Source organism: Epinephelus lanceolatus, chromosome 12, assembly GCF_041903045.1.
Source record: "Epinephelus lanceolatus isolate andai-2023 chromosome 12, ASM4190304v1, whole genome shotgun sequence".
In the NCBI taxonomy this organism is placed as follows: Eukaryota; Metazoa; Chordata; class Actinopteri; order Perciformes; family Serranidae; genus Epinephelus; species Epinephelus lanceolatus.
The window spans coordinates 39,455,136-39,479,513 of record NC_135745.1 but is presented as its reverse complement, the minus strand read 5'-3'; the positions used below and the strand labels follow the sequence as shown (position 1 = coordinate 39,479,513).

The window sequence follows — 24,378 nt, the reverse complement described above, 5'->3', positions numbered from 1 at the left end:
CTACAAATTAACCCTAAACTTCCAGACATGGTGACCCTGAATGAGTTTAAAACTATAGTGGAATCTACTGAGTCCAGGCTGTCTGTGTGCAAATGTCTCATTTGATCATTTTCACATTGTAAAATCAATGTGTTTTTATGTTAATGTTATGTTAATGGTTGAAACTCAGTGTTGCTGCTATTCTTGGCCGGGTCTCCCTTGTAAAAGAGATCTTTGATCTCAGTGGGATAAACCTGGTTAAATAAAGGCTAAATAAAGGAAAAATAGACCAGTGCTTTAATGAAAATGCAAATTAGCCCCTTTTCAACACCTTTTAGGCTTCATTTTAAAACTGCTGTGGATATATGAGAATAAGAATGTAAATTCTCTGTTAATCTAGATTAAAATTACCATATAAAACCCACTTATTTCACAGATTTTAATGTAGATAGGTTTTCATCATATACCTTTCATGTTCACATTTTATTTAATTTGCTGACATTAATTGCATATTCATCATCATTTGATCAACCTGTCTGATATGTCTGGGTTTATTTCAGCAGCTCCACAGCGCAGGGTTTGAGAAAGCTTAAATAGTCAACTGAACCCATTAAGAAGAGCAATGTATTCAGAGTTCAGAGTTTTTGTGAATTTGATAGTATGATTGCAGCCACAGCGATCGGTCGCATTTTAGCCATTTTGAAGCATTTTTCTGTTGTTATAGCGCCACCCAGTTGCCAATTAGAGTTAAATTTCTCCAGTCACCTTGAGGCGTCCTGTTCTACATATCTACCAAGTTTAGGAAAAATCCATATGGCGGTTAGGCCTAGATAAGAAATGAGCTCTCTAGCGCCCCCATTTTGTTTGATGGGCTCAATAATGGAGGGGTCCCCTCAGATTATGTGTGGTCATATGCCTACAAAGTTGCGTGGTGATGGGTGAAACCCTTGAGATGTTATACACCTTTATGTGATGAGCCACGGCCTCCGCAATATTCATTGCCTTATAGAAGCTCAGTTTTAGTAAGTTTTCCAACTTTTGCCAAGAGGGAACTTTAGATATTGGTCCCTAGATTATGTTCACCCCGTTTCATGCAGATCGCTCAAACTTCCTAGGAAGAGATCCATTTGAAGTGTTTTTCAAAAAATTCAAAATGGCGGAAAATCTATATAAGCGGAAGTTATGGGTTCTTGAGGCAAATGTGTTCCTCATGAGGAGAGGCATCTCTGCGCAAAGTTTCATGTCTCTACAACATACGTGGGCATGAGATATGCCCATTCAAAGTTTGCAATTTCAGTTGGTTGCTATAGCGCCCCCCTTTGGCCAATTGATGTAATATTGCTTCATTCGCATCCTCCCATGACCCTCTACCACTGTGCCAAATTTCACATGGATTGACCAAGTCAGTGAGGAGAAAAACGTGGAACAGACACACACACACAGACAGAGTTTTCGTCATTATATAGTAAGATGGGATCAAATAAAAATGCCACTTGTAATGTTGTAGGTTAAAGGCATACTTGTGGGTGCTCTTTGTGAACCTAGGCATCAATAAATTGATTGATTTATTAATTCGTTGTTGATTTCATTCAGTCAGTGACTTGTTCAATGCGTCGCCCAATGTAATATAAGTCAGTGGAGTCCCGGGGAAATTCACATGGTCCAGAAAACATGTCGCTTTTCCACAAGAGCTGCAGCTCACTGTGTGATACCTCCAGTGTCCAGAAATCTCTGCTCTGCTTCCTGAGGTCGCTGTATACTATGATGGATATTTATTTTATACTAATGCTATATGAAATGGGTGTATTTGTTGTAGGCTCACATATGAAAATGTTTTTGCTCACAGTAGATGCATCATGTCCACACTAATATACCATGGTTTCATGTCTAGTATATCTGCAATAAATGCACTCTGATAAACAATAATGGCAGTATTTTTCTTTCCCCTGTTTTAGTTTTTGAATCTCATGCACCCCAGCTTGCAAGAAATACGCACCTGTCGCAGTATGACTATGGTTTTGAAAATAGGATTAAATACGGTTCGACTGGTATGTGGCCCAGTTATGCAGTATGGTGTGGCAGGTCACAGGTTCTGACTCAGCCCTGCATCCGCTCGCTGCGAGGAGAACAGCAACCCCCTACCTTCAGCTCCAGCTGAATTGTTATGCTGACATCATGATTCACAGAAAACACTTCCCTAACCTAGCTCTTGAATATTTGAATAAATTAATGTGACAAACATAATTAGCCCTCTCAAATGTTTCAGAATTATTGTCATCTCGCTATGAAAACTTTGAATTTAACAGACTTAATTATAAAGAATTACAGGTGCATGAATTATTTTTTGATTGGAACAAATCTAATTAAATTATCCACATATACATCAGCACATGACATACTGCACATAAATCATAGGAATCAGTGGAAATATTGCTAATTATTATGGTTTACATGCAGGCTCTGTTCACGCTAAGCAAGAAAATATATTTTACATCCAACACAAGCTACCTCATTTGTAGGAGTGTCATATCTAATCAAAGTGATGTCTCCGTCATTCTGACTTTGTGCTGACGGTTTCTACCAAACACAACGTATCCAGCAGAACTAGAGGGGAGACTAAAGCCATCAAAGATAGAAGTGTTCAATGGTGAAGATAGATAGACATGAATTTGTACATCAATACAACCAGCTGCACTTTAAAGTTTGCTCGTGTCATTGCAGCGTCCCAGGAAGTAGCAGTCTGAGTCAGCTGCAGCTGTCTGATTTAATAGACTGTATTGTATTTCAGGTTACATCGCAGATTGTGTATTCAGTCATCTGCTGTGGTGTGGCCGTGTTTTGTGCTGAGAGTTGCTTTGCTCCATTGAGCGGTATACTCAACAGCTGCACTCCCTGCAAACATCACAATGAAAAAAGTGACAATTGGAAAATTATTTCTGTTCAAATATTGCTGATAACTGATGAAAGTGCGATGACTCTACACACAGGATTCATACTGGCTATATTGTAGCGCTACTGTGGCAATATGAGTGTCATAACGAGAAAAATATTTGAAGTAACCAGAAAGTGACTTTTGTCGATGAGTAGTGATTAAACATGTTGTCCTTGTCTGTTGTTTGTGTATAGATCGGCTGCAAAGTGGTTGTGACTTTGTTCTTGTACTTTCTGGCGACCAATTACTACTGGATCCTGGTGGAAGGTCTGTACCTCCACAGCCTCATCTTTATGACCTTCTTCTCAGACAGAAAGTATCTATGGGGATTTACTCTGATCGGATGGGGTGAGTCCTGCGCCATTACATTCTTTTTGCATGCATGAGATTACAACATGATTAGCGGACCCAACGTGCAAATTACATCATTAAAAATGTAAGGTATTTCATTCTTGATGGCCTAATTAGTCATTTAAAAAGCATGCTTTCAAGTCAAGTCTGTGATATTGTATTAATAAGTAGGTGAGGACAGTAGAAAATGGCTTGTGTCTGGGTAAAAACCCTGCATGAATATGGGCTTTACAGTTCCTGCATTGTACACACTGTGCGTATAAGTTACATAAGCACAGCGCATACAATGTGGATGCTGTGCTACCCAGGTTCTACCCACATGGGCAAATTACGGACTTCTTATAGAATCATTTAGAGTACTTTCTCATACTGATGTCTGTTTCATCACAACACATTTTGTCTTTTATTGTTTTTCAGGAGTTCCAGCTATGGTTGTGACAGTTTGGGCGACTATGAGAGCCACGTTTGCAGACACAGAGTAAGTGATGTGCATATAAAATACAAACATCATTCTGGCTACCTAAAAGGATACTTAACTTTGATGCAGACCTATAAAGTGCATCAGTGGTTTTACTTTGCTGATCAGATGGTATCTGTGTCAAGTCTCCTTTACCTTTCTGTGTGGATATTTTAATAGTGAACTGCAAATTAAAAAAAAAAAATCAGCTTTAAGCTCACTCTGGTACAAAACATCAAATGGATACACACATGTTTATTGTACACATATCAGTCCCTTTATAAATAAATGAATAAAAACACAGCGCACACACACCAAAGTTGAAAAGTCAGTTTTCTTCACAGTTCTCGATTAACAAATCTACCATGAACCCCTGTAGCAAAGCTTGAGGACCGGTCTGAGAGCTAAGAAGAATTACAGTGGCTTCACTCTCCATTTCTAAATCTTCACAGGGAAAACCGCCTCAAACCACCTTGGCGGGCCCTCAGCCCCCTCTCACTGGCACTATCTGTAGTCCCCGCATTGGTTCTGTACCACGGTCAGACATTGAGGATTCTGGAGCTGAGAGCTTATGGCTGCTGGTATCCAGTAGCTGTCCAGTGGAACTAAACCACATATTTCACTCCTCAGTCAGCAGGCGAGCAGCTCCATTTTACGCCTTTTTGGGCAGAAAAACAAACCAAGTATGAAAGTAACCACAGCTTGGGCATGTAATGGTTGTCACTGGGCTAAAAATCAAATCACTTCACAGTAGGTGCCACAGTGGTTAATACTGACTGCCCACTGTCAATGCTTTTTTGTCCACAGATCTATGGATTTTGTCAATAAAGGACACAAAATGATGGGAAAAAATCAGAGGAGGTGACCTCAGTGTCCTCATTGGTAGCTGCAGCCTTAGTTAAAGCAGTTTTAACTCCTGTCACATTTTACTCACTGTGGCCTTGTTTTTCATTGATGTATATAAATCCTGTACCTCTGTGGAAACACCACAATCATGGGCAGAAGTAGGTACAATTCAAAAACGTTGTAAGTCATAAAAAAGAGAAAAAAACACAAGCTGAATTTCTTTGATTAATAAAAAAAAATAATTCTATAAATGCAACATTTTTCCAAGTTTCAATATTGGGAGAATAAATGGGGCTCAACATGCTTTACATACTGAACTCTGCATTTTTACAACCTCTGCTTACAACCTGCTCTCTCTCATGCGGGATTTATACGTCTGCCTCGAATTGACGCTGTACCCTACACCATTGCCTGACATGCACCTCCCCAGAAACTACAGTACACGTCGTGGTGACGCAGACCTCCTGTCTATTACTTTAAGCTGAAACCATTTCCCTCAGTGGAGACGAAGCTTTTATTTACTTTAATTTCACAGATAAAAAACAATAAATTGTGAAGACAGTAAAACCTCCTCAAATTAGTATTTTAGGTCTTGATTTATCCATATGAGCAGAGGAAATCTCCGCTAGTTGCTAGGCTAATTTATACAATGTAAAATCCCATTGGCTTGTGCTAATAACGTTAGCATGTTGTTTTTGTTTGGAAAATGTGTCCAGATAAAGACAAGTGTTTGTCTGTGAATACTGTGAGTTATAGTGAAGTTGATTTGTGTACTTGTGTTTGAAATTGTTTCAATTTAGCCATGTTTAATGTGTGTTTTTTAAATGTGTGTTTGGAATCAACTAAACTTTACAGTACTTCACAGAAACCCCACCGCCAACTAGTGTTTTGGAGGTGTAACTGCAGAGTGACACAGACACACCACTGCACAAGTATAAATGCTCACAGGGGCGTAGGCTACGGCGTAGGGTCTGCACTGAGCTGATGCACAAGTATAAATCCTGCTTTAGCTGCTCTGTGTAAACAGCCTGCAGCACATCTAAGTTTCACTTTCACTCTTGTCACATGACTGTTGGTCTCAGTCATTCATGGCTCCCAATTTGTGCTGACAATCGCAGAATTTGATGTTATCTACAGGATGTGGTTTGTGCAAATGTTTGAGGAGTAGAATGAAGTGATTTTAATGAAATATCACTAGGACCATTAGAAGTTTGAAAATCTGACAATAATCTGGGGAAATTTTGGCAAATTTCAAAAGAAAATGCCTTTCAGACCCGTCAGCAGGGTACAGTGGGGTGCGTCATGTTTTAATCAGATGTGACAGTTTAGGCAGAGTGAGCTGTTTTGATACCAACTCAAAACAGGCACAGATTTGTTATTTCAATGCCTTGGCACAAACTAAAACAGTCTTTTTAGAACTGCGAAAGCCCCTAAACATGAAGGGGGCTTTATGTGAGGCCCAGGGGTAATGTTCCAATTCAGTAGGGTGGAAATAACTTGTAAATATTTACTTTGAAAAATGGATTTCGTTCATTAATGGTTTCATATGTTACTTGTGTCTTGAATCAAAATGACAGAGGGGGGAAGACAGAGTAAATCTCGCTAACTGTGAAGCAATAGCAGTGATCATCAAGGTCACCAGTGTGGCACTGAGAGATCCTGGATCATCTCACCAAGCCCCTTGATCCTCACTTATCTCTTGCTGATTCCTGTTATGATTTGTTGTTTGTCTACTGCAGGTGTTGGGACTTAAGTGCAGGCAATTTGAAATGGATATATCAAGTGCCTATTCTGGCGGCTATAGTGGTGAGTGCACGCTTATTGCTCACACCTTTCCCCTGCTGAGAAGGAAATGATAGTGTTTTACAGCACCTGTGGCATAACAGTTGTTGGATAACATCTCATTATGTTTGCAGCTACACTAACGGATATCATTATGTTTCTATTTTGTCTTCAGGTTAATTTTATGTTATTTCTGAACATCATCAGAGTCTTGGCAACTAAACTACGAGAAACAAATGCTGGACGATGTGACACAAGACAACAGTACAGGTACTGGTTTATTAGTGCTGTGCAAAATTTTTAATTTCATTTCTGAACCTCACAAGATAAGCTGCTCCTTATGATTGATTTATCTTATGATGTATTTCTATCTCACATCACTGCCGACGTGATAACACTGTGAATGTGTTTACTTTGATTGCATTAGTATCATGAGACAGGCTAAAATCACCCGAATAAAGGCTGCAACTATTGATTATTATCATTACTGATTAGTCAGTCAGATATTTAATGAAATTTAATGAAATTTTCTGGTACAGGACATAAATGCTCTCCATCAGACTCCACGCACAAAACAAAATCATACAATACAGTACCAAAATACACTCAGTTAAATCACATTAGTTAATAATCACAAATCAGCTCTTAAAATCATACAGAACAACCTTTGTTGACTAGAATCTATCCAGACTGTGCCGCACCACATCCTCTGGGAGCTCATTCTATGCCTTTACAGCGCAAAGTGTGAAAAAGTTTTTTCTCTTTTTATTGGGAATCATTTTAGAGAGTTCCCTCTTAACTCGTACCGACTATACCAAAATGTTACAACAGGCTCAACTGTGGTATCATATTCCATGATCAAGCTTATAAACCTCGATCATGTCTCCTCTATGTCTCCTGTATACTAAAGTTGGTAGTTGCAATGTTCTTAACCTCTCTTCATATGACATCTCTTTGAGACCTGGGACTAATTTAGTAGCTCTCCTCTGAACCTTCTCAATCTTTTCTATATATATTTTAATTTATAAGGACACCAGACCAAGCTTGCAAATTCAAGATGTGATCTCACCAAGGATTTGTGTAATGGCAAAAATATTTCCCTACATAAATTCTGAAAGGTTCTTCTTATAATCGCCAGCATGGAGTTTGCCTTTTTAACTTTTTCTGAAATGTGTGCCTGGAATTCAGATGAACTATCGACCACTACACCTATATCCTTTTCCTCATCCTCATGCTGGACCACCAGTTCTCCAATATTATAATTAATTTTATTGTTGTTACATTTCCCAGTGTGTAAATGTTTACACTTTTCTGAATTTAATTTCAATAACCACTCATCACACCAGTTACTCATGCTATGGAGATCTTCTTGAAGTCAGGCTGTGTCGGTGTCCTTAGTAATTATTCTAAATATTTTAGTATCGTCAGCAAAAAGATACACATCAGATTGTAACATATCTGGTAAATCATTTATATAAACAACAAACAGTACAGGCCCCAACACAGATCCCTGTGGAACTCCAGAGGTCACCGGTTTCCAGACAGAAGTGGCACCATTTACCACCACGTGTTGTTTCCTATTACTTAAAGGAGGTATATGTAAGAAATCTAAAGCAAATAGTCATAAAATCATCCTAATATGTCACAGAGACTAAGGAATAATGTTAATATAACATACTGATCTCACCAACAACAATAGTACGGCCAGAATATTCGCATTTAAAAAAATATTTTACGGTCCGCAAATCATGTTTACGTATTGAATTTGTGTTTTGGCCTGTTGCGCCACCCACCGCCGTCTACCAGTCACGCAGTCAGTAGAGTCTCATCATCAGTTACAGTTACGACTGAGCTACAGCAGCACGGCAAGCAGCATTAGCAGTGTCCCAGTACATAGCATTAGCAGTCTCCTCAGCTGTATCCTGGCAGCAGCATTAGCAGCAGAGAAGCCAGACTTGCTCGAATGGTCTGCTGGAAAACCGAAGATCACGGACGTGGCCACGGCAGCTGTCCGTGGGCAAACAAATCAGTCTCTAGCGTGCTGCTGTCCAGCAACCTCGAATCTGTAGAGGAGGGGGCGGGGACACGACTCGCGGCGGTATTTTGAATTTGAGTGCAGTAACCGTTTTGGCCACATTCTTACATACAGCGCCTTTAAAAAGCCCTGTATCCAGTCTGTAACTCTGTCATCTATACGATAGGATTTTAGTTTCGACAGTAGTCTTTTATGGGGAACTGTATCAAAAGCTTTTTGGAAGTCCATATATATGCAATCAACAGACTGTCCTACTTTAACTTTGATGTAACTTTGATTCTTCTAATGATTGATAGTATAATATTGTTAGAGGTTCAGCAATCCTAAAAGCCAGTTCCTTTAAAATCCTAGGATGTATTGCATCTGGTCCTGGTGATTTGTAGATGTTAATATTCTGTAGAAGCTGTATAGTTTCCTCAGTAGTTATTATTACAGATTATTTGTTTTTCATTTAATCGATTGTATAAAATCTAAGATATTTGATTTAGAATGATGTAAAACTGAGAACTATTGTTTCCGGATACTATTTTAGCTCCATAATTTGCCAACACTGCGTGGTGTTCTGTTAAGATTATGAAATGCTGTTGTTTTGTTACTGTTACAGAAAACTGTTGAAGTCCACGTTGGTGCTGATGCCACTCTTTGGCGTCCACTACATCATATTCCACGCCATGCCGTATACAGAGGTGTCTGGAGTTCCCTGGCTGATACAGATGCACTATGAGATGCTGTTCAACTCCTTCCAGGTGAAGCTGCTGTGTTAGAAATGTCAGAAATTCTAATTTAGGTCTGAGGGTCCCAGTTAATTACTGTATCCTTTCAAGTTGAACAGATCTGATGATCTGATCAAGTCCTCAGGTTTAAAGTGTCTCTATCAACTAAAAAGAGTTTCAAGGTCTCAGGAAAACACAGGAGGGGATTGGTTACCTAATGCTAGCTAAAATAGCTGCTTATTGGTGAGATATTTGGTCGTGGTTAGATCTTAAAGGAATACTTCACCCCCCAGATGACCATTTGTATTTCAATTACTCACCCCGTGTTACATTGAGGTCGTGAAGAAAATGTTTTTGTCGCAACTTCACATGCAGGTGCCCCAGTGGCTCAGAGCACCTGCCCAATGCAGCTCCCTCGCTCTGACATCTCTCCATTTATTACATGTATAGGTCCTGTTTGTGCATGTACATGTATTTTGGGCCTGTGTTTATGTGACAACAGAGAAAAAAAACTTGAATTTCCCCTCAGGTATTAATAAAGTATATCTTCTTCTTTTAAATGCCAGACTCTATTGACAAAAACATTTTACCTTGCTGAACACAAGCCTCAACAGGTAGTTTGTGTTATTGTGGCTGACCTGACCCTTTAAAACAGTGGTTCACAACTGGTGGGGCACAGTCAAAAAGTGAGTCACGGGTTCATTCTGAAGTGACCGCAAGTGACACGTGAATATGTCAATTTTGTAAAAAAAAAAAAAAAAAAAAAAAGGTACAGTGAATATCTGGCACAGAGCTTTTACTCTGAAGTGCAGTTTCCTGCTTTAGAGTGAGTGAATAGGCTCGTTGGAGATGAGCTGCACCTTGCCTTGAAAGCGTACGAGATCAGGCGGCTGCAGCAGGAGGCGGAGACAAACAGCTGCCGTGAAGTTTGACAGTTTCCCGACAGTTTCCAGCAGCCTTCAGTCTGTACAGGAAGCCACATAAGCACCCACATCCTGTCTGATATGATGTCGATTTAATAACGATTATCAGATTCATATATCGGTTTGTTCTCTGTCTCCAGTTGTTTAAATTAAGGTAGCTTGAGTTATTAAAATGATACAGGCGATCTGTGATTTATGTTCTTGGTTCAACCTCCATTTACCATGAATTCTCATGTAAATCTGTGAATCTGCGCAGGCCTGGCTTATCTCGAACGAGCCTAATATCAGATAGCAACTTAACAGAGACAGCAAACTGCAAGTATGACGCTAAATATTTTAAACTGTGTGGACCTCAAACTAATGACTAAGGACAAATCTGGACCCCATGGCTGGACCAATGGGGAACCACTGCTTTAGAAGACGAAAGTCACACAATAACACAAACTAACTGATTGAGGCAGCAGTAGACCAGCAGCTCCTGTGTTCAGCAAGGTAAAATTACTGTTTTTGTCCATGGAGTCTGACTTTGAAGAGAGAATAGATGAGCTTCACTTATAGATCAGTTCCTTGTCAGTAAGGACTGCGTGTGAAGTTGTTTTCTGGGTGAGAAATTGATATGCAAATAGTCATGCAGGGGGTGAATTATTCATTCAAGAGATAAAGAGGAAGAGAGGGTGGCTGATGATTTTAAAATACCACACTAAATATCAAGTTATACGGGAGCGTATCTATGTTCCCCGGGTTCTATGTTCCCCATTTAACCCTGCAAAAAAGGTTCTATGTTCCCCACTTATCCAAAAAAGGCAGGAAACATAGCAGTTGCATTAATATGTTGTTTTAACATCTCTAAACTAAACACACACAACGGAACATAATGGGGAGAAATTACAATCAGAAACTTACCCTTTGGGTGATCTATGGTGGGCAATCTGGGCAACTATATCCTTTACAGAAGGTTTTTTAATCCAGCTGTTAAATGCAGTGTTTCAGTCAGTGCAGATTTCTTCGAGCAGCCAAAGACCAACTGGTAAGAAAAGAATAATTATCATGGCCGAAATAAAGATAAATAAGCTGTTAAGTGCAGCGTTTTTTTGGGAACTCTGTTCAGTAAATCCACCATGAATATTTATTCGTTTTGTGATAAAAATAAATGCGTCTATGTTGTTGATCACGGATGTTGATATCAACTGTTCAGTTTCATGTTTCATACATGTTTCCCTGTACCCATAAGCAAACGGGGAAACGCATTAACTGTACATAAATATTTATTTTTATTTCGGCCATGATCAATATTCTTTTGTTTACGAACACTGGTAGATAACTATCTTGCCACAGGTGGTCTTTGGCTGCTCCTGACGCTACCGTCATAAAAACAAGAGAGGAAGAAATCTGAGTATCTGATTGGTCGAAGAACCGAACTGAACAGTTGATATCAACATCCGTGATCAACAACATAGACGCATTTATTTTTATCACAAAACGAATAAATATTCATGGTGGATTTACTGAACAGAGTTCCCGAAAAAATGCTGCACTTAACAGCTTATTGTAATTTCTCCCCATTATGTTCCATTGTGTGTGTTTAGAGATGTTAAAACAACATATTAATGCAACTGCTATGTTTCCTGCCTTTTTTGGATAAGCGGGGAACATAGAACCTTTTTTTTTAGTAAGAGGGAAACATAGAACCTTTTTTGTGTAAGTGGGGAACATAGAACCTTTTTTGCAGGGTTAAATGGGGAACATAGAACCCGGGGAACATAGGGATGACCCCAGTTATACAGCTGAAATGTCATGTTGAGTAAACACAGCTGGTCTGGACATTTATGAAATCATTTTCTGCTCTTTTCCAGGGATTCTTAGTCGCAATTATATACTGCTTTTGCAACGGGGAGGTAAGCACTCAGTTTTGCATTTTACACCAGAACCCTTGCGTTATAGTTTAGCTCTTACATGGCTGAATAACTTCTTCTCTTTCAAGGTGCAAGCTGAGATCAAAAAGGCCTGGAGCAGGAGGACTCTGGCCCTGGACTTCAAAAGGAAAGCTCGGAGCGGCAGCAACACTTACAGCTATGGACCTATGGTGTCACACACCAGTGTTACTAATGTCACTGCCAGAGGGCCGCTGGCCCTCCACCTCACCACGAGACTGGGACCGGTGCCTGTGAACGGGCACAGGAACCTCCCCGGGTACGTGAAGAACGGCTCTGTCTCTGAGAACTCTATACCCTCATCGGGACAGGAGCTTCACATTCCTGATGAGGAGCACTCTGCTCATACACGGCCCTGCGAGAACGAGAAACCCTCACCTGTGGTGGAGGAGGAGAGGGAGACAGTCATGTGACCTCCGGGCCGCTGTGTATAGGGATGAAACCTGGAAAAAATAAATAAATCAAGGAACAGTCTCAGGATGGTCTGAAGGGGACGGCTGCATGCGTCAACACTGCCAGTTTTTTCTCCTGTGAATCAAGCCAGAACATTGCCGACTGATGCTCAAGGCAAAAAGGGTGTATCACTTATGTGAGCTGGGCCGCCTCGTATTTGAGGGATGATGACCCTCACTGTTGTGGCAAAATACTTTCAACTCTCATCAACCACCTGCCACAGTGAATGTGTGAAGGGATGAAAACAGACTGCCGTTTCGTGTTTCTTTTCCACTGCCATAACTGTTGTTATCTTGCTTTCTGTACGCTTCTTTGGAAAGTGTCTTGTTCTCAGCTTTGTGCATAAATAAAACGGGGGTTAGTTACAGTGTAGTTGCCAGGAACAGCCTTAATCACCTTCGTAAAGCCAGGTGGATCTTGAGTGCACTTAGTGAAGTATGTGTGGGCAGTTTCATCAGCAAGTTTTCAGATTAAGTCAGCGTGAGAAGACTAAGTGTAGGCTCAGCTTAAAATTCTTTTAATGCTACTATTTTGAAGCGTCCATTCATGCTTTCTGGCATGGGTTGTCATTCGTTCTGCATTGACTTAAATCCACTTCAGTGTAAAAGGGAAGGTACTCAGGTAATTGAAGTCCTCTGTTGTTGCACACCTATTTTTATACTTTAAAGTGGTGTTTTGGCATGGTCAGCATCTCTCTGAGGGTATGTTATATAAGGCTGTGTCAGTTTGTTGTTTTTCTAAATGTACAGTTTCTGCTGTTTAGAAGGACCAAGTATTCATCTCTCTAATTACAACAGATTTCGAAGAGTTCTAATGAATGTTTCATATTCAAATTTTCTCCTAAAATACCCTCACACACACACTCACACACACACACAACATGATGCCAAAGTAGGAATATTTCTTTGAAGACTGTCTCTCTCTCTGTCTGTGGGTTCAGTGTTAGCTGAGGTAAAGACGAACGTTATGGAAATCTGACAAAAACAGTATCATATGTTCCCACAGAGTTTTCAAAGGAGGAGACCCCATTTTAAAAACACAGGGTGCAGGAAACGGTCATATATTCCAGTGGAATGTTAATTAAATGAGGATTCCAAGAAAATCTCAAATTCAGCTGGAATTCCAAGAGTGACATTTGTGGTGGATATGAAGGAAAACCCCAGAAATGAATAACACACAGTAATTTTTACAAATGGTTCAGTGTTATGCTGCTTTTTGATGTGTATATACAAGTCACAATGTTTACAAAGATCAGAAATACATTCTAATTGTGAGCTAACAGTGTTCATGTGTATGGATATGTTATAAAGCTATGTTTCAGTGTTTTTTTATTTCCACGTGTTTGTTTACAAAATGTTTGCAATATTTGATTATGTACATAGTCCAAAACAAAACTGGTGAATATATGTACAGGTGATGGAGGGCATTCAAACTAGCATTTAATGAAGCATTCCACAAGATATGTTAATCTCTGTAACTTGTAATTTACCGCACTTAACCTGCGTGGTTTGCAGTTTAAGTTTAGGAGACCTGTTATACCAAAGAGAAAAGGCACAATACGCTGCCACAGAGGAAAGGGTTGGAGGTTTTTTTTTTGCAGTATTTCTTTCTATTTTCATCCACCATCTTGTTTACAGTGACCAAAAAGTCTTAACATTGCAGTAAAATCGTCTCAGACAAAAAAAAGAATTTGCTACTGGTAGTTAGTGTTGGAAAATGTCGAGATTAAAATGTTGAAATAGAGCACCCCCACAGATTGAAGTTTCTTTATAGATGTTCAGTTTCATGTAAACAGCAGTGAGGCAAATGGGGAAACCATTCACAACACTCAGTAGCTTAGTAACAATGGACTGAGATCATTCATACTGAAGGCTCCACTCGGATTTTGTACTGAAAATAGTCTCAAGAGCTAAATTAGTCCCTATTTGGTTTGGACCAATGTGTCTGATGGAGTTGTGATTTAGATCACATTCAGCTTAATAGAGTTTTACCTCACATTCATTTTAGTTTGTGACCAAAGATAATATTTTCCCAGGGTTATTCCACATTTTTTCTCACATCATACAATAGTGACCACCTTTGGATTGTAGGCGCTTTTGTCCCTCCTGCTGTTGTGGTCGAAAGCATTCTGGTTTCACTTCATAGTCCAAGTAGTACTGACCAATCACGTCTGAGTTGGCTTTAGTCCCCTGCAGACAAACAGTCCACGTGGAGTGCAAAAGAGACAGAACACACTGGCTGAAATGCAATCTCGGACCCATCAGCAATCATTTAGATGATTTAGCTTTTTTCTAGTGATATCAGTGTGTAGAATTAGCTGCAATGTTGACTGGACCTGTAAACAATGAGTGACATAGTGAGCGATGAAGTCTTGGCCGTTACCTCCAGAGGCTTCATCATTGTCAGGTGATCACTGATGGGTTCTGAGATTGTCAATTTCATGATGTAGTTTTTCTCCACCTGATGGTAGATCCACTGAGGTGTGTGTCTGTTCCAGTTTGTACTGCCTACAAGTTCATCCAGCTAATTTACACTGCATCTACAGGAGTACGTAGCACTAAAGTTAATTCATATTTTTGCTAAATAAATCAGACAACTTTACGAACTGTCTCCACTGTTATGTAAAGGATAAGTCTGTAAATATTACGTATTTTTCTCATCAACAAATTCCATGAAAATACCAAAACCAACAATGAACTGACTTATACAGAAAGTATATAATGATATAGCTCATTCCTCTGTGCCATACACCTCTATTGTGTCTCAATAATAATCAAAAACACAATATAAAGGCACACTGTGTGCTGGGTGACATTTAAATTCGTGAACAAGGGCACTGTATATTTTTTTGTCTGTCAATCTCACAAACACCTCATGTGTGCCTAAATACTCCCTAGCACACCACGTGTGTATTAATCAACCCGGCCTCACTCTGAAGTCGTCGAAATCTGGCACTTAGGCAGTGACTTGCGGCGTCAGACACTGACAAAAAAAGCGGCCCTTCAACATCGGCATGATACGCAGCCGGTTGTGGTTATAGTTTAACGGTGCTCGGCAACATTGGGGCAACGTGGCGGGACAAGAATGAAAGTTACGGCAGCGAAAGTCCGAGTAGGGCAGGAGGGAAAGGTGGTGGATGGGTCCAACAAACACTAAATTTCACCTGGAGAGCGGTGTTCTCATCCCGTAAGATTATATAGCCAAATTTATTTATATATGGCTAAACGTAACCACGTGCTTTTGTTGTCTAAACCCAACCACGTGCGTTAGTTGTTGGAGGAAAAAAAATTGCAGAAAATTTGCATTGTTCTACTAACATTTTGCATTTATTTTGAATCATTCACATCGTATCCGGATGTGGAAGGTCCATGACCAAACATCGATATGTGACAAGGTCGCAGGAGTGAATGAATGTGTTGTATTAATCTGCTGAAAACAGTCCCCAACAAATGCGCCATTTCCTCATGATTGAGAAATGTTTGCTAAAAGCTACAGTGCCCTAACCTGGATCCAGATGCCCTGCCCCCAACAAATTCTAATTTGCACTGCACGGGGATCTGGCCCCGATGAGCAGAGCCCGTTGAATCGCCTATCGGACCAATCAGATCTACCTGCGAGAGGCGGGCTCTGGGCAGGCGTAACATTATGAGGACAGCGCTGCGCTGTAGGAGTCTTAAAGTAAACAGCCAAGATGGCAGCTGCCGAAGGACCACGTCCATTCAGTTAGCTTTGGAAGAAACACTAAGCCAACTACACTTTTCTTTATCCTTGAGAGAGGAACAGAGGACTGCCCTAGAAGCTTTTGTTTCCAGGAAGTTAGCCCCACTGTTCGGCAAACAAATGGGGCTCAGTGCAACGAATACGTCACCTAGTTTTTTACTCTGATTGGCCACCGTGCTATCCAATTCCTTACGGCGGCATTTGAAATGCCTCAGTTAGTGTCACCCCTTGGGTAACAAGGCTGTATCGGTGAGGGCTAGACTCAAAATCTTTCCAGATTTGAGTCTGGATTTCCAGGGTAACAGTGCCCTGCTGTTTATTGAAATTACTTAGACTTAGAAAAAAGAAAAAAACTAGATATCCGTCAGCTGTTTTAAAAGATTTGGAAACACGTAAGAGACGAGGACATGGTAGGAAAGTACTGAGGGATGGTCTAGCACATTGATGGTTTGGGTCTTTTCACAGCATTTCTTGGCAATAAGAAAAATCTAGACCATTATACAACAACTCACCATTAGCAGGTGAATTCTGAGAAGTGCGTTCTGGCCCTTCAGTGACTTCAACTTCAACTTGAACATTTCCATGGGGGTCAGGCATTATTGTAACTTCAGGTTGAGTCTGTGACTACAACAGTAGTTAGCGGTGGCTGCAGACCACAGTGACCCAGGTGGAGGGGAACTTTATAATACAGCATCTTAATGTCTCTACAGATATTTTTTATATTTAACTGGCTCATTTTAGCTGGTATTCATTACATTTCTCACAACTCTGGAAACTGTATTCTGGATCTGTGCCCCATTCAGGAATACAGTTGTACAGCATATAAAAAATGCAGTTGACTGAGGTGGCTGCTCAAATTCAATCTGGCTTGTCACTGTTGCCGTTGTGCAAATAAACATATTACCTTGAGTGTAAAACAGTTCTTATTATAAAAAAAGGGTGGCTGGTATCAGAACATGAAAATCTTTTTATAAAAAAGAAAAAAAAGGTGGAAAATTATATTTGAGCACTTTAATACCCTATCATACAGTAGTACTTTGTTCTGATTGTATCATGTAAAATGATTGTGTTTTGGAATCAAGTGTACAATAAGGCCAATAATCATAGAGCTAATGTTGTAATTCATTGTTTTCAAATACCTCTCGTGGAAGTATAAATTGTGTGTCGTTGTCTTTTATTTATCTCGTGCTGAAATGTACTCAGTGGAGTCGGCATTGGTCTTCATGCTTTAGGTAACAGTATGTGGGCAGTTTGCTGAGACACATCTCGCCTTCTCATCACTCTACAGTGATTTAGGCCCGTTGTAGATATTAGTGGAAACTAAAATAGGAAGATGTTTTCTGGTCTCTAATGTTCTTCAGTGAATTGTGAATAAGACAATAAATCTGTAATATTACTGTACTCTGATATTCTTGTAACGTTCATGACTCTGAAGACAAACGATGCATGTTCTTGTGTGTGTGTGACCTCGAAGTCTTTTGTTTATTTCAAATATAATATACAAATTTCATTATAGAAAAAAGTGTGTAAAATGCTTACAGTGAAAAATATGAAATGATCCTTCTCAGTGTTTGTCCATGCAGGGCAGAGTTCACTTCTGAGCTTTCTTTGCTCCCCCTTTAGCCCCTCCTTTGCCTCCTTTTTCTCCTTTGTCTCCCTTCTCTCCAGATTTCTTCTCTTTCCCGTCACCAGCTTCTTTCTTGGATGCTCCCTTTTCACCTTTGTCACCCTTCTTTGTTGATGCATCCTTTTCATCTCCCTTCCCCTCTTTGGCACCCTTCCCCTCCCTTTTGCCCTCCTTTGTCTTCTTCTCTCCCTTTTCACCATCCACTTTTCCAGAGACTGTTGTCACCTCCTCTTTTTCTTCTGCTTTTGCAGCTGCGGAGAAAAACAAGAAAAACAAATGGTAGAAGGCTTCATGGCAGCATCAGGTATACTCAGGGTCGTGCCTGTAGAGCTAAATGGAAGGGAGAATTTAATACAACACAATGCCGGGCTAAGTAGGTTGCATGTAATGGAGGCGCATCTGTTTCTATCTGTACTAATAAGCATGGTCTATTTATTCTTTTAATGGAATTGTTTGACATGTTTTCTGGGTGGGAAATGGAGAACAAGTTTACAGCCAGCTTTGTGTGAGTTTACAGAGAAAGTTTTTCTCATTATCGTTCAGGAGGTGACACCCTGAAGACGTACACAACTAACAGAGGTTAGAAAAAAATGCATTAATATTTACAAAAGAATGTCTCTGTAAAAGTTTGATATTTTCAAAAATGTTGACAGGGTTTCTCGCTGAGAGTTACATTATTAGATATTTAACACACTTATGGCTATGTGGTAAATATGAAGCTCCCGAACGTTGCTGGGTAGCAGAAAGTAACAACATTTAAAACATGCAGCTCATACCCAACTTTGTTTTTTTACACTTTGGTTTTTTACTACTCTTTAAATGAATGAGCCATGAGATGTTATTTAGTGAGCTTTGCAGATGCTGGTAGTCAGATTTTGCTACCTTCAGAGCATGGCCAGTGGTTTGCCCCTGTTTCCAGTCCTTATGCATTAGACCAGGGGTGTCAAACATACGGCCTGTGGGCCAGAAGGTCGTTCGTGGCCATTTGAGGGCCGCCAAAGGGTCCAATCTGATCCACTGGATGACCTAAACACTGAGCCTATTTAGATGGTCTAAAGCGGACGGCGCATAATCCATGTCGCAAGTGTCATTGCTATTTAGATGCAGGCGCAGTTGTCATTTTCACGCCCTGCGCCCTCGTCGTCTAACTAGCAAATGAACTTGCGCTTCTTCGTCTAAAAATGTGGTCAGGCGCAGTCATGGCGCGTTGCTAGTTAGATGACAGGAAAAGCAAATGTGCCAGTGACCAACAAAAACCTGGTCTAAAGTCAACGGTGCAATATTTCGCTGTTAAACAAGTTAGTGATATGCGTCTCTAGGCGGGTGCACAACGCGCGTGCACTCTGCTCAGACACACATGGAGCAGCCACACATATGCAAAAGATAACAAATAAAAATATGATTACAATGTGAAAGGTTATTATTGTGCACATTAAAATATTTATCAGAAACACGTCTTAATGGTCAGTCATTAATCAGAATGATCTAATCGCAGTAATAATTATCATCATAATCCGGGAGGTCCAAGCTCGCAGTGTCCGAATATACGGAACTGCGAGCAGACCTCCACGGGCTGATGATGCATAGCCTGTAAAATGAACTTGTCTTTCCCAAATGAGTTGTGATCATTTTGGCATGTAAATCACAAAATCAGAGATGTGAAAACGTTTGATAAACTTTATTTTGACATAAACACAACAATAACCAGCTTCTGTGAACTAAAAACGTAAACTTATAGCCCTACAAGTACAAATGTATATGTAAAAAAAAGCTTTTAGAACGTAAAACTGAAGATCATCTTGTCAGGAGGAGGAGGAGGAGGAGGATGCACAGCGGCCGCACAGCCCGCCGCACAGCCGGGGGCACCCGGGGGAAGCTCCGCAGCCCACGCGCAGCCAGACCAGACGGCCCGGGTGCAGCCACGGGACCAGCCCTTCCTGCACCTTCAGGCGGGGGGGTTCAGGATGCTGGAGAGGGAGCTGGGCTCTCTAACCTCCAGGTTAAAATAAAATTGAATAACTTACAATTTGTTGACAGCGTTTCTCTCGTGCGCGCGCGCTCTCTCTTTCTCGCAGTCTCACTCTGTTTTTTTTCCTTTGACTTTTCTAAGATGCTGAATATATACTCCCTATCTGATGCTGTGGCTGTTTGTGGTTGGCTGAGAGGGATGTGAACTCATTAGTTTGCAGCTGTGTTAATCAGATCAGGTTGGGTTTCCATCACGCGTGCAAAACGTGCCAAACGGTGCCAATCCCCTTTGATCTGACATCAGATGTGACGGGACAGTCGATACAGAGATACATTTATCGTCTCCTCAGCTGTAAAACGCTCACTCTTTCCAGTTGGTAGGTCCGCCATCTAACTAGCTCTCCGCCGAGCGCTCCAGTCACCCCTCTCTTAAAGGGAATGAGAGGTGACACTCTGATTGGCTTATGGAATGATACGCCCAAAACACACCCATGACTAATTCACAGAGTAAGTCCAACCCTTTTAGACTCTCCGCCATGGCGCACAGTCTGAAAACGCGCTGTCTAACTAGCAAGTGACTGGGACACGCCCATGCGCCGCACGCCGTCTGCTGTCCGCTTTAGACCATCTAAATAGGGCCCTGAGTTTTCTTCTTGTGAAATGCTGCTTCAGAGGCCTTTTGCAGTTCTTTTCTTTCACTTCAGTTTGGTGTGGTGGTGTCAGGATTACTACACAGGAGTGGAAATGTACAGAAAAATGCACATGTAATGACAGTGAGTAGTCAACTAAACTGAGACATTTTGCTGAAATTGCATTTATTCTTCTGAAGACATCACAGGCAGTTTGTCATCTGTTTGGTAAATTAATTAGTGTTTTTAAAATGTACTTTTTTAAACCAAAAAATAGTCAAATTTGGAGATGTTTATTATTTATAGGACATTACACAATGGTTTAACTGGTCCGGCCCACCTGCGATCAAATCGGACTGTATGTGGCTCATGAACTAAAATGAGTTTCACACTCCTGCTTTAGACTGCACTAACTGGCTGTTGGCTGTAGCTACATATTTAAAGGGGCTCTGTGTGAAAATTCATGTTTCTCACGGCGGTAGCTGAGCTAGCAGCTAATGGCGCTAACTCCGTAAACATCGCTTGACAACAGCAGAACTGTAACAGTACTGACAGAGCTAAAGGTGTTGGGGGAACTGGAGGATTGGTGCTACACTTCTGCAATCATGCCATTTTGCTATCAGTGGTAACTGCCATATGAGCGCGGTGCAAAGTAGTGTTGTGTCGTTTGTTAATGAATCATTCAAATGAACGAATCTGTTGAGTGAACGTACTGAACTGAATCACTTCCGGAAATGATTTGTTCATTTCTCAGTTCAGTTGAGCTCAGCAGCAAGCGTGCAGCCTGGGAGTGGAACTGCCGATTCAGTCTGCGCAAACGATGAATCACTCGCGAGTCGCGAGGCAGCCAGGGTGAACGAATCACTTGGTGAACGAATCACTCGGTGAACAACGTAACCCCGATCCCTGAGTGATTCAAATCATTTCTTCTCAGCGACACACTTTCATAGGGACTGTTTTCTCCAAGCTAACAGCTAATGTAGCCAGGAGTCAAGCCACATGAACACAATCACACACCTCCCCATTGTTTTCACACACTTAGTTTCCAGATAAACAAACTTAAAACGTTAGGCTGGCCAGTAACGAGCCTCACCAGTGCAGGGCAGACACAGCAGCAGCTCAGTGAGTCAGACTACACAGTACACAGTCAGGCTCCTCCCACCAACCACTGAACGATTCGGTGAACAAATCTTTTGAACGAATCTTTTTAATGAACTGATTCTAGTGATTCAGTAACATCTAAAGAACTGCTTTGCCCATCACTAGTGCAAAGTGGCGGTGAGCTAGCCAGTGCACTTACATGCATGCGCAGCCGGACAGGTTCACCACAACAAACCACAGAGAAGCTCAAATTACTACACACACAAGGAACCTGACTTCATCCTCTGCGCAGGACCCCATTACTCTGCTACATCTTTACATAGCAAATAGGTTTGCTGCTTTATTAATGCTCTTAATGTTGCATACAGAACCTTTGATAGTGGTATTGATTTTTGCATCCAACTCTTTGAGAGATAGGAATTAATATATTTCCCGAAAATATCAAAACTATCACTTACATTTTGTGGCATTTATCCCCAGATCTGTTTGATAAAGCTTAGATTTCCACATGAAAAGACAGGCTGATGGTGAAATAGGCTGTCTGCATGTGGAAATAGTGAATGTTCAAAGGCTGTTTAACTCTTGATGCAAAGCAGACCCTGCAGCTTCTTCTTTCAATTAATCTAATCATGTCTAATTTATTCTTTTGTTTGTTTTATTTATTGATTCATTTGTTCACAAAAACTAAAATCAGACTCTGAGGATGAAATCAAAAGTTTCCAATGTTTTGCAGAAAAATAAAAACTCCAAAGGCATTTTCAATTCGCTTTTTTTTTGGAACATGTGAACCCACGCCATTTTTGTTCACGCACAATAAAAGCAGAATTGGTTTTCCACATGAAAGATATACCGCTAAAATGAAGCTGAAACTAAGCTAACCACGTCCAGCAGACCCTAAACATGTAAAGGCCTCAAGCAAGAGTTAGTAAGTGGATATAGATCAACAGGAAACATTGGTGTGATTTTACACTTCAGCAACTATTGTTTAAAAACTGTGAAAATCGCTCGAAGGAAAGATTGTAGTTGGGGCCAAACCAAGCTTCATCTTCCTTTTTTTTCTTTCCAGTAGCAAAGCAAACATTTTCCCGGTGCTCTACAAACACTGCACAGACACTGGATATACAAACGAAAGCCAAGAAACCAAATGACAAACACACACCAAATGTCGAGAGTTGCCGGAGGGGGTCAGAGTAAACCTGAAAAGATTTCAGTCCTGTGTTTTACTGCGTTGGATGAATCCAGCTGACTTAAAATAACCAACCAACCATCAGAATGTTTGTGAATAGATTTCTTTGTGTTGACTGAATTCTGAGACCATCTTCCGCTCTAACCCTCATGCATTTCTCCTCCGCTCATCAGCTCCTTTATGTTGCCTTTCTTTCTTCGTGTTTTTTTATATACCAGTCTGATTCAGACAAAGACTTGGAGAGATGATGCATCTGTGCAATGGTTAAAGCCTGGGCTGGTGATGGCTAAATGAAGAGCTGTAATTAAATGTCAGCATGGGAAACCCAGACATGTTCCACATTGTTCCAATTTTGGTCAAACTTGGAGTCCTGTTGTTGACGTGCTGTGTATGGTAGTGGAATAATTAAAGGTTAACATTGCCTGCTACAAAAGGCCTTGACCCTCACACCACCATTAAATGTCAAAACTTCAGCTCAGATACAGTTGCTAGATTTTTTGAAAAAACATGAAGCCACAAGACATTTTGACATTGTGACATTTCAAATAAATCACAGTTCAACCTGAAAATGAAAATAACATTGTACATGTAATCTCATAAGTTACGTCTCTGCCAGCAACAACCTGTATTACTGGTTTCACAAATAAAGTCAGTTTTATTAAAATTAGTTGGTAACACTTTTTATGCTAATCATTAATAAATGGTAAATTCATAGTTAATTAAATGGCTGAGGCAGAGATCAAACCTCCATGCCCTTCCATGCGCCTTCATGGAAAGCCTAAGGCAGAGAAAGCAGCAGCAAAGACGCCCGGGAACAGAACAGAGCAGCATCAATGACAAACAGAAATGACATACATAAGTTAGACACAGCATGAAAAGGAGGAGCTGGGGTGGAGGCAGGTTGCAGAGCAGCTTGCAGAGGAAGCAGCAACAGTAGGCAGGCCAGAGCAGTTTAAATAGGGCGCCCTGAATGAGATTCACCAATTGGTTGCATAGAAAGGAATCATGTGATCTATCAGCTGACTCCCTTCCATCAGTTGATTGATGGATCAGCTGATGTAGCTGGGATGTGAGCTGAGCTTGACATCGTGTCCTTCCTGAACTAACGCTGTGCTCAGTTTAATTATTTTACTATTAACAAACAATGAATGATAATAAGTAATGTTTAGTAACTTTTATTAATGCTATAGTTTATGTTATTTTAACAGTACATTGTTGCACACATTAAAGGGATAGTGCACCCAAAAATGAAAATTCAGCCATTATCTACTCACCCATATGCCGAGGGAGGCTCAGGTGAAGTTTTAGAGTCCTCACATCACTTGCGGAGATCCAAGGAGAGAGGAGGTAGCAACACAACTCCACCTAATGCAAGCTTACTTGCGCGTGAGACCAGCAAAAGCACATGAACACACATGAAGGCAGTGCCCATGTCTCACGATCTCATGCAAGCGCACACACGTGAGCGCAGTGCACAGAGAGACAGTTAGAGCTGCAGGCGTCAAATGATGGTTTTCCAAACAACTTTTTATGTCGGGGCTTCAGGACACTTTGATCACTACGGACGAGCAGTATGGAGATATTTTGTGGTGTCGATTATGTATTTTTGGACATTTTAATCTGGGGCGCCGTCAGCCTCCATTAGGTGGAGTTGTGTTGCTACCTCCTCTCCCCTTGGATCTCCGCAAGTGATGTGAGGACTCTAAAACTTCACCTGAGCCTCCCTCGGCATATGGGTGAGTAGA

At 40.8% G+C, this 24,378-nt stretch overlaps 2 protein-coding genes across 2 annotated transcripts in view; one reads left to right on the top strand and one right to left on the bottom strand.

Annotated features, from left to right (window-relative positions):
• pth1r (parathyroid hormone 1 receptor) overlaps window positions 1-17,523 on the top strand; it is a 79,162-nt gene extending 61,639 nt beyond the window's left edge. Inside the window, exons 7-13 of the mRNA XM_033651052.2 lie at window positions 3,106-3,259; window positions 3,680-3,740; window positions 6,305-6,371; window positions 6,523-6,617; window positions 8,987-9,128; window positions 11,872-11,913; window positions 12,000-17,523. Of these exons, the coding sequence (XP_033506943.1) occupies window positions 3,106-3,259; window positions 3,680-3,740; window positions 6,305-6,371; window positions 6,523-6,617; window positions 8,987-9,128; window positions 11,872-11,913; window positions 12,000-12,362 (924 nt within the window). The 3' untranslated portion in view covers window positions 12,363-17,523. The remainder of the gene's footprint in view (window positions 1-3,105; window positions 3,260-3,679; window positions 3,741-6,304; window positions 6,372-6,522; window positions 6,618-8,986; window positions 9,129-11,871; window positions 11,914-11,999) is intronic.
• tmie (transmembrane inner ear) overlaps window positions 17,054-24,378 on the bottom strand; it is a 24,817-nt gene continuing 17,492 nt past the window's right edge. Inside the window, exon 4 of the mRNA XM_033651062.2 lies at window positions 17,054-18,000. Within this exon, the coding sequence (XP_033506953.1) occupies window positions 17,714-18,000 (287 nt within the window). The 3' untranslated portion in view covers window positions 17,054-17,713. The remainder of the gene's footprint in view (window positions 18,001-24,378) is intronic.